This window comes from Ostrea edulis, chromosome 1 (genome assembly GCF_947568905.1).
Source record: "Ostrea edulis chromosome 1, xbOstEdul1.1, whole genome shotgun sequence".
Classification (NCBI taxonomy): domain Eukaryota; kingdom Metazoa; phylum Mollusca; class Bivalvia; order Ostreida; family Ostreidae; genus Ostrea; species Ostrea edulis.
The window spans coordinates 90,363,357-90,375,419 of NC_079164.1; the positions used below are offsets into that span (position 1 = coordinate 90,363,357).

The 12,063-nt window shown below is 34.7% G+C and overlaps 1 protein-coding gene across 1 annotated transcript; it reads right to left on the reverse strand.

The window, feature by feature from the left end:
• Window positions 1–2,131: 2,131 nt before the first annotated feature.
• On the reverse strand, window positions 2,132–4,038 carry LOC125665526 (uncharacterized; the record flags this gene model as incomplete). Its single annotated transcript, XM_056144883.1, has 2 exons — window positions 2,132–3,379; window positions 3,896–4,038. Coding segments are annotated over 2 exons (531 nt in total), but the record flags the coding sequence as incomplete, so codon positions are not given.
• Window positions 4,039–12,063: the final 8,025 nt, after the last annotated feature.

A 12,063-nucleotide genomic window follows, 5' to 3' on the forward strand; every position in this document is an offset into this window, starting at 1 on the left:
TGCTAAGTATTGCACTAGATATTGGAGGTGGGGTGTATTAGATCATTAGATAATTTCAAGTTGATGTTAGCAGGTGTAATTAGAATGATTAACAATATTATTCTTTTGTGCTTGATAACTTGTGATTGTTGGGTATCAAACCCAGGATATTCAGCTTAAATTTCTTGCATTTTAATCCTTATTTAACATAAATAACATAAAAGAGGCAATGATTGCAGCAAACTGCAGCTACACTATTTGCCAGATGCAAGAATGCCGACTCCAGCTTGAATGTTCCTGTGCCTGTTAGCAACTTCTACCAATCTATCTTTTCCTTCCCAGTATGTCCACAACCCATCTACATGTATCCAGGACAACACCATTCTCAGGGTACACCAGGGGAAACTCGACATCAGTGAGAACACTGGATTTATATGTATATCATCATCACTTGAATGTCATCTATGAAGATGATTTACCCAAGGTCACCCACACCACCACCACAATTTGAGTCCTGCAACATTTCTCACATTTCAGATGAAAGCCATCAGGAAAATTGTTTCGACTCTGACATTTAAAAGGATAAAAAATTAAAAGGCAGAAATCCAGGTTAGATTAGGTCCTCAGTACCCCTTGCTTGTTGTAAGAGATGAAGGTCTCACCGAAACGTCGAGTGTGGGAGTACCCATGGGAGGAAGATGTTCCCTATCGATTTTGGGGTCAAAGGTCCAGCGCACTCCTAGAGAAGAGACCACCCAAGGTTTTGTCATATCCTTCCTTTTTTACACTCGGGAAAGAGGTAATTTATACCCATTAAGAACACCCTTTGGGGTAAGCGGAGTATATTTTTAGTACCTCTTGTTTCATTTATAAATTTGGTTTGCTCATATCATTTGAATATTTTTTCTAACTAGCAATATAAAACTAGCCCCGATTAGTATCAGTATATCTGAAGTATTTATTGGTTTCCTTTTTCTTCTTTGCTTGCATCCGTTTTACTTTTGAAGCTGCGATTATATTCATACGCAAGAAAGTCTGACCCATGACCGACTTCCATGTGATAAAAAATTAATGTATGTAAATTTACATCAGTGCTAAGTATCAAGATCGGTAGTTCAGGTTAAATATTATTTTGTTTTGGGGTTGTTGTTTTTTGTTGTTGTGTTTTTTGGGGTTTTTTTCAAACGTGTAATCTTTATGTTAATATCTTTTTCAATGTTTTTACTTTGTATTGCTAGAAAAAAAAAAACCATTGATTTGGCGAGAAAGTGCAAGTACTTCCGGGAACAACGAACGACAAATCAGAGATTACATGTATGTATCGCAAAATATATTTTACAGGAAAATGGGAATCGCCTTTGAATAACTTTGATGCCTAATACAGGTTAGATTTCCTGTTGATTCGGATTATCGGATTACGTGGCCTTAGAATTATCACTGAATGTTTGATCATCAATTCCCTTGACCAGGCTTCACCAAAATAATATGTTATTTCTTAATCAATAATCAGCTGATAAATTTATTGATTGATTCTATCTTGCTTAACGTCTCGCTCGACAATTTTTCACTCATATTGAGACGTCATCAAGACGGTGAAGGGCTTCAAATTTAGGTCTATGCTCGGCGCGTACGACCATTGAGCAGTGAGGGTTCTTTAGCGTGCTACACCTACTGTGACACGGGACATCCGTTTTTAAGGTCATTTCCAAGGACCCGTGACATTCACACCAGATGCCGAGCGTTTGGCGATGGAACTATCACTACCTATTTTAACGACTTAGGTTTGTCGCGGCCGGGATTCGAACCCCGGCCTTCCGCATGCATGGCGATCGATCTAACCTTTCGGCCACCGCGTCGGTGATAAGCTGGTAAAGATCTGCATATACGCCTGGAGTTTAAACAGTTTCATTCAGTCTGGATATGAGTTTCATTTTCTTCATTTATTTGCTAGGTGGACATGTACATGTGCACAGTAGTACATACATGTATGTATATTAAAACAAAGACGCTAGAGTTTGGAGGACTTGTGTCAGATGGCTGTGCTGCCAACAAATGACCGAAAAAGGAATTTTTTGGATGACTTGATTCAACCTTGGTTAAAGGTCACTGAATGCCCTTCTATGAGACTATGAGATAAAACACCAAAGTCTAGTAAATATAAACAATTTGTATTGATAAAAAAGCAATATGATTGTAACATTGAACTACATGTACAAATGTCTCCTATAAGCAATGTAAAAATAAAGAATTGGGCAAATACGGAGCCCTGGATACACCAGATATTAAAACAAATACAAGGTGTTATATGTAATATAAACAAAGTAAATACGAGTTTCTGTATGAGCTACAACTGTACAAAATAGTACATGCAATGTGAACTAAAGCTGTACAATTTTCTAGATGTAATGTGATTTTTTTTTATTTAAACATTTTATTGAGAAACTCAACAGGATTGGGTAACAGGTAGAGCCTCTGTAGGCCTTCTCTCATGTGATCTACAACTGTACATCCAGATGAAATACGAAATACAGACACCATTACTTGAATCAAACTGATGCCGAGCGTTTGGCGATGGAACTCTTTTAAAGACTTAGTTAACGACTTAGGTGTGTCGTGGCCGGGATTAGAACCCAGGCCTTCCGTATGCGGGGCGAACGCTCTAACCTCTCGGCCACCGCGGCAATTTATACACATATGACAAATACAATTCAAAATGATAAATGTATTATAACTAAAAAGAGTTAAATCTACTGGCGAAGTCCATGTGTCTTAAGGTTACAATGTTTTACCTTATGGATTCTTATCTAAGGAATGCAAGCCTCAAAGCAAAATATTTAAACAAATTGCACCACCTGAAGCAACATTCTTGAGAACATTCATAAATGATAAAGCAAATATTTTACAAAAGAGTCTGATTAACAAGAATACAAATATAAGGCTTCCTAAAAATTAAATCACAAGTAACGATGAAATGTTGATCCTATTTCAGCATAATATGTAATGACACCGAGATCAAGTACCCCTCCGCAGCTCTATGTATTGGTGTTCTTGAGAGATACCACCTTTGATTGAATCGTACATGGCTTTTGAATCTGTTTGTAGAGGAGATATATAACCGTCATTTCCTGGAGGTGATGGCGAGGAATCTTTAGTTCGCTTGCCCTGTCCTGGCGGTAGCGGTCTATTCAGATTTTGGGACACTGGTGCCATATATCCTCCGTCTTTCTTCCGCTGTGACGCCTGACTGCGTTGTCGGTGATCATTAATTTCATCGTAAGCAGCATCAGTGGATAACTGAGCGGCGGAAGGTCCTGATTGTGCCCTTGCAGCTTGTTGCTCAACACTTTTGTCTTTCGAATATTGTCGCTTCCTTTCTAGCGCTTTACCTTTTTTCACCCCACTTAAAATAAATAGAATTTGAAAAATTGAGCTTATGGAGAAAGCTTAAGTTACTCGTTATATATTCATACCTGGATAATTATACATTTAGGGAAGCTATAACAGGTACATGTACATAAGGACTCGCTGCCTAGTTTGTTGGGTATATAAGGTGATTAACGTCATTTTAAAGCGTTATAATTGCACGACGACAAAGCCGTTATGTATAAATTATCACGTGTCCCATTGTTTGAATCACCCCCACATACCCAACAAACTAAACAATGATCCTCATATTTATGTTTAATGTGAAATCGACATATCAAAAATACTGTCTGTTAGAAATTGAAATTTATGTAAATTTCCATAGTTCCCTCTCGCTGACCTTTCCTTTAGCATGAACTTCAGAGGGAATCACAAGACAAAACGATTGAAAATGTAAATATTTGTATCGTGATATAAGTGATATTTAGGTTTATTTTCTACAACAATTACCGCTACAACCTGAAAACATAATTTATGGATTCTGTTTATTTACCATTTGTAGCAGACAAAAGTCACTGCTATGGACACCCCTATCAATAAAGGAACGGTGATTATATAGGCTATAGCAATCCCCGACAATCCTTTTTCTTGTTTACTTGCTGTCTCCACTGATAAAGAAAGAAAAAGAAACAAACATCAATACATATGGAATCAAATCAGCTTAGACTGAAAAAAAGAAGGTAAAAATCAGTTCACTATAAATTAAGTACTTCAGGGTATTTCATACATGGGATAGAGATTTTCAAATCTTAATGCACGATATGTATTGGTATATAAACTGTAAATTTGTGTTGATTTTAATTGGTAATAATTTTCTTTCTTTCTTTTTTTCCATGAAAATGGACGCCCAGTTACAGTATACAATATGATATCACATGTATAAAGTACATTGTATATATGTCACAGTAGAAAAAATCAAGTGCAAATTCCATCTTAATATACTGTAGTTCCATTTGATTTTATACACATTAGTTCTCACAGTTATACCAGAATTACACTTTTATTGGTAAATATTTGTGTACATATCTTCTATATTTATTCATATTTTTTTTCTATATATGAAAGGAAAGACTTTATTGTCCACTGTCTTTCCTGTTTTGACTAGAATAATCAAACACAGGGATTTTTTTTTTTTTACCTTAATATTGATGAAACCACAGTTTACCTATAATGAATATCAATGGTTGACTAACTGTAGATTCTGATAATGTATTTTAATCGTGGTTGTAAAGTAAATAGTGGTAGAAAGCTGAATTCGCAAACACATATTTATATATACATTATCTCATACGCAACCATACTTCTCAAAAGTGTCTCCTGAAATTAAGCAATAATCACTACACGTCCTAAACCTAGCCCCTACATGTTTTGTATGTGTGTGTTGTTTTATTTACACAAGTCTCAGCTCGTTATCATTTTACCTACTGCATTTACGCGTTATGTGGATATCATTTCCCTAACTTTATCTTGCAAACAGCACGAAAATAACCGATTATCGCGATATCATGATACCCAACACGCACTTAATTAATTTTACTGTGCCTATTTACAAGAGATCGAAAGATAAGTCGAATCGATCTATGGTCAATTGTATTGTTAGTTAAAAAGGGTAATTGGAATGGATGGAACCTGTGCCTGATGTTTACTAACACACACATACACACACAATATATATATATATATATATATATATATATATATATATATATATATAAACATTTCAGGCAAACTTTACATCTCGTAATAATCTATGATAAAACGTTGTTATTGACGGTAGTCCCACCTAATCATTCACAAATAAAGCAAAAGCATGGATGTTGAATTATTTATTCATAAACATATTAAGTTATCAATCTGCTGGGCCCAGTTGCATGAAGGTTAATTAACTTTAACAAACAGTTAACTACTTGTCATTAACTCTTATATTTATATAGCGATATCTAGATGTTAAGTGTTAGTTAAACTTAACTAACTATTGTGCAAATGGGCCCTGTATTCGGTTGCACAGAGGGTAGTTAACTAAACCCTGACATCTAGTTATCACTATATAAATGTAAGAGTTAACTGTTAAAGTTAACTAACCTTCATCATTCTAACATCGTCGGATATCAACAGTTGATAACTCCCCGTTTCTCTCCCCATTACTTGTGGGGGTCCATTGATACCAATTCGCTCCTACTCATGTATAATTGGTGGGGTAGGTTTTATTGGTTCACACAGACCAAACCAATTTTGTCCAATCTGCAAATCCTTTTCTACGCACTTTCGTTAAACAATATTGCTGTGATAGGGAGGTTAAACTAATACTATTTTTAGAATCAGAGGAGTTCCATTCCTGCATGGATAATGAGCGGATTGATATGAATGGAACAAAGATGTAGAGAGGAATGCAGCGTAATCAACCGTGGATATCCGATGATGCATTATGGCCGATTTATATTTCTTCACAAACCATCAGCATCGTGATTACTTTACAAATGTACAAATGTAAGATACTCCCTCGATGACAATCAAGCGATTACGGTTAAAATGCAATCATTTATTTCTATTGCGCCCTGTATAGAAATACTCTAAGGCGCTATACATAAAATAAATGCATTATACAGGATATATAAAAGTAACATTTAAAATTGATATTATATATACGTTACAACCGGTCACATAAGCTCCCAAGAGCTCCTAGGACCGGCAATATGATAATGAAACAAAGAATAGTTTAACGAAAACACAACTGAAAATATGCAAATTTTAAAACTAAATTAAAAAGGATGCAAACACGAATGCAAAAATTAAACTAAACTATAAAAGATATTTAAAATTTAATAGAAGACAAACACACACAACATATTTACTTGTGACATTTTATTTATGTTTGTGCGTATTTGGTCGCGGTGAATTAATTAATAACTATATGGGAGCAGCCGTTGGGTCGTCCCCCCCCAACACTATAATACAAGTGGCGACTCCAAGTGCGCTAAATTGTGCACTGGGTAAAGCAAGTTCTCCAATGCACAACAGAAATGTACATTGGGCCAATATCCCATTAACAATGTCACATCAAATTTGAGATGTCTGAATTGTTCGACCTACCAATTTGTTCGGCTGCTAGAACAGAAAGGAGGATATGACGTAACCGAGGTTATTTATATACTAGGGATATTTATTTAGAGCCGAATCTGCTAGACACTAAATATTTCGAAAAGGGCATTCCTAATCAAAGGATGAATTATGCCGGAGATAAATGGCGTATTCTTAGACTGAGCTTAAAAAGGATACGAATTCTAATTTAAACCTAAACTAAAAAGGATACAAACTCGGATGCAAAACAATCTTAAAAGGATATTCTGTATCATGATACTGAAAAGACACGCCTATCATTTCCTCGTCTTTAATCTTTGTCTTCTTCCGAAAGATCGTCCTGTGAAGAGATAAATACTATTTTAAAACGGCCTCTTTTTGTCGTTTTCCGGTTTATAATCAACAGCTTGAGTTGATAAGTTAAGCAAAATCTCCTCGTTTTGGAACGGCGCCGCAAACATGGAATGTGCCTACAGTTATAATACAATATAGCATACAAGTGTTAAACATTTTCAAGCGGTGATACTTATTTCAATAGATCGGTCGAGGGAGAACAAAAACGTACGAAAATGTCGCCTCTATTCATGCAGTTCATAACAAATTTATGAAATAATTTACATAACTTTATACAATACAGAACGTCCACTATCAAACAATATCATAACCCAAGGTCAAATATTTGCTGAAGCAGAAGATATTTAACAAGACGTTAGATCAGATAAATCATCTGTAATTATTAGGAAATATATAAGCACTGAAATATATGTTTCAAACTACACCTAAACAGTTTACTTCTAGTATATAAAATGCAAGCGATCTCAAAATATGAAAACAATCAGTAATAGTCAGTTACATGTGTTGGTCATGCATTGATGTAAGTGGAGGAAAACCTAATTTTGTGCTGCGAGAAGGATCTATCAATTTTCGCTCTTTTTCTCCTTAGATCAACTGTAGTTAATTCTTTGAATTCCAGATACAACATCGAGCTCGCTGAAATACAGTTATCGAGATGCATAATGCAATAACGATAGAAAATATAGTGTACATAATTAAAAAGCTCTAAATCATTATGTTTACAGTATAACATTTCGAACAAAATTCTGTTTCTGTTTGCTTCCCCAACTAAAAAATATTCATGCATAAATGTTTATAAGTTAAAGTCTAAATAAAATTATTGCTGTGGTATAAGTCCATTTTGGAAGTGGACAGCCACAGTGACGATTAGTTTAAAAACATTGAAATATTTTCATAATAGAATGGAAATTTGAAATTTAATCTAGATCTTACCCGTCTACTAGAACTAGCACATGTCAACATTAGAAATTCGCACGTTTTTCTGAAACAGCAAAATAAAGATACTTAAAAACTGGTTAAAAAGACAAAACTCTTAACTTCAACAGCTTCAAAAACTAATACTTTTTACTAAAATATATAAATGGATGGTGGATGTCAAGGAAATCATCGTTACAGTATAAAAGACAGAATAGAGAAAATGCCAACAAACGGTCGAGTTATTTCCTTGGCAATATTGCATTTTACATAGATAATTGATCATTTATACTAAAAAAAAAATTAACAAGAAAAAAAATCAGTATCAAAGAGTTGACCCAATTTTTTATGTTACCCATTCAATAGAATTTCTACAAAAGATAGATTTCTATCAAATAGACGGTTTGATTAATTCAAGATTTTACTAGAAACCTATGACGTAGATTGAGGGGGGATAATTCGTCAATTGTTCATGCAAGAATATTATATAATTCGTATAATGCATATTTACAAATTTAAACTCTGGAATCCAACGCATTCCCAATGTATACTCACGATTTCCTTTAATTTTCTTATTCTTGCTTTCGAAATCTCGTTGATAAATGAATATTTCATAGACCAAACCATGCTTTCTCTTCAAATGATTTCCAGTCCACTAATAAAAACTTGATCTTCGTTTACTTAAATAATATCGACACGGACAAGGAAGCTGAACCCCATTTCCGCACTTGTAAACACTTGACGAATTTGGAACTACCATTTAAAATCATTTCCTTGTATATATAAGTGACTGTCGTCATGAGAAAAGGGCCCTTACGGTCAAAATCTCGCATTTTTAGTTTTTCCTAGAATTTTATTATGTATCATTTTCTGTTCACAAAAATACCAAATTTATGCTGATATTACGTTATTTAACGTTTTAATGACAATTTTTGAGACACATCTGTAAAAATATTAGAAACGTCAACGTAAAGAAATTGTAACTTCGTATAATATTATGCTGATTATATTGCGTGTCCATGAAATTAATTCTAATTACTGTCATATATTCATTTCAAACACAAATATTTGATCTTATATTATGAGGAAAAAGAAACATTATATAGAAATGGTAATACCAACGATATACTGATTCTCATACATTTATTGGTAGCTCTCAACAACAATAGTTTTAATGATCTAACGCAAATGTAAACTAGATTTGAACTAAATAAAGCATTAAAACTATTGTTGTTGAGAGCTACCAATAAATGTATGAGAATCAGTAATGAGTATATCTGCACGGCTTTTCAGATGTGGTCAGGCTAATGAAATCTTTATACGGTCCGACCAAAGTGCAACAACGAAAGTATGGCATAACGTAGCAATTTTTATTCTGATCTAATAAAATAAAAGAATCAGACTTGATGCAAAAGAGCGCTATCCAACACAAAATGTGTTTATCAATTAATTACAGAGAAAGTATGTATTATTTAACCTGCACAACTATCGCGAATGGATATGACATCTGTATGATGTATCATGAATAAAACAGTGTTAGGACCATGGAATGGCATTTGAACCATCAACGCCGTTCTTATAGTCTTCATGAATAAGGTAGCGATTGTACTATTTTCACCGCCCCTTCCATACATGTCCCGAAAAGTTGAATTTGTCTTGGTGTTGTGTACTAGAGGGTCCCTCTTGTCTAGACGTTTGGGGAGAAATTAAAGGTTTAATGAACCCGAGACAGTTGGTTTTTAAGCAAGAGGCATCGGACGGCGCGTACGTATACGTGCTATTCTCTCTAGTGAGGTTTACACATTCACAGTAAACTGCGTGTTGAGGTACAGATATATTTCTATATCTGGAACTTCATACCCATGGAATTATATTTCAAATTAAAAAAAAATAATACATTCCGTTATTTTGCAATATATCGTTTGTAATACTTAGAAACCGTTTTCCAAGTTTAAAAAAAGTCATGTGAACAAAAAAAAAATCAAACTGAAATACAGCATTCACATATGATGTGGTAATTTGAATGTGTTTTGAAGCGCGTGAAGAAGTTTTTACTTTTGTATAGGACTGTACCTTAAAACATTTTCATCAGACGTATACTGTCAGTTTCTCCTCCGTTGAGACAGTGACCATCACGCGACATCGAATAGATTTACATTTTAGACAAACATTAGATCTGAGACGGGCGATTTTAATGTAAGGAAAACATAAATTGTTGACAGCCCCACCCTTCTACATTTTTTGTTGTTGTTTTGTTTGCATCATAATTTACACCAAGGATATTGTTACAGTGTTTTACAATATGGCAGGGTAACCACCGGACATACAGTAGTAAAATGAAATACGTACATGTAAGCGGCTATGTATGAATATGCGCTGTTCACACGTTGCATTTATTGATTGTGTGAGTGAAATAGTAAAACTTTACATAGACATTCATCCACAGGTGCGTCAGCAAGTATTTGACACTGGGGAGGCGAAGTGGATCGAAAGGGGGGGGGGGGGGTTCTAACTAACATGTTTTGACTTAAATTCAGATTTCCACCTGAATTTTGATATGATTCTTCTTTTTTTTTTTGTATTCTGTCAATATCCTCAAGACACCATAGCAACTTTTTAAAGATATAATTTAAATAATTACACTTTTTAAACTTGTAGAACTTTACTAATAAACATTAATTTAGCAACAGTTCTGCAGCTAACAAGAATTATAACAGCTCTACCATTGCTCCACTCACAGACAGAATCGTATCTTGTGAAAAATCATATCTTTTTCGAGGATGCTGGCAAAAGAACTGCGTGGGGTTTGACTGTATATTTGACATAGGGTACTGCAGGGAGTGGCAATCCGTATTCACTGTATTGGAAAATCACGTGCGGAAATGAAAGGGCGAGTGCATTGTTGCCATGTGACTTGGGAGTTCATTCTTAACATGCTTCATACCAGTATCATGCACAACGAAAAAATCGTATACATAATACTCCAACAAGTACAATATGCAAGAGCCCTACGGTCCTTAAGCGATGGTAGGTTGTCCCCCTTGTTTTCAGAACGTTCATTTCCGTTATTTTTACATGCATAGTTATCATTACATTAAAACAAGATCTATTTAGTGATTTCCCCCGGATTTTGACGTTTGGACGAAATACAATCCATCTGAGGTTTTTTTTAGGGGGGGGGGGGGGAGGGACTTGTCGATAATATTAGCTAACTTCTCAGTAACCCCCCCCCCCCCCGTACTTTGTTCTACGTGACTTTATGGTAAAATACAGAACTGTACATAGATCTGTAAATGTGAGATAAATCAAATACTGTATGGAATTAAATACATGTATATATTTAATCGTAAAATTAAAGGTGCATCAAAACTAGGAACAATATGCACTACGATACACGATACACGTAATTGACAAATATCGGTACGATTCAGCATATGAACAAATTTGCGTGGTGTAAATGTACAACATTTTCATTTGAAAACCCGTACTTATTTACTAGACTGTGCTACATATGTATTAACAAACACAGGTATTTGTACCAGTCCAATGAAATTAATGACATGTAATATCTAACTAGAATTCTTTTCGGACATATACATATTCTTTGTTGGAACTGCCATGTGATTATTTATATAATTAATGAATCCAGAATGTAAGCAAATACAACCAACAAACTCATTTTTTTTTTTTACATTGCCGCGATTTTGACGTTTCAAGTTTACCAACTTTGACGTCGTTTTCTGTGAATTGTGACGTTGAAAGGGCCCTTTTCTCATGACGCCAGTCAAGTAGCATTAAAGAAGATGTTATTTAGATGGTTTACAAATAAAACTATATGCCAAGTTTGCCCTGTCCTGGAGTCAGAACCTCTACCAGGGGATCATGAAATTAACAATTGTAGTAGAGATCTTCCCGTTCTACATGCCTATACATTTAGTTTTTTTTCTTACAGATGCGCAGTTGCAGAGAAGATGTTTGCATATTGATCAATGTTTGACAGTTTTTACCCCACCCCTAAGTCCCCAGGGTGCAGAAGTCCTCAAATTTACAACTCATGTAATCCGTGTCTCAAAGATGCTTCATACCAAATATAAAAAAAAAATCAAATGGTTCTTATCAAGAAGTTAATAACGTTCTATTGTTAAGAAATATAATTACCGACCATTTTGCCCCCACCCTAATATCAAAACCTCTACCCCTGGGGCCAGGAAATTTACAATTTTGGTAAAGGACTACCTGTTCATTTTAAATAGCCCCTGAATTTTAATTTAGCATTAATAGCACTAACGAAGAAGTTTTACAGATATACACTTT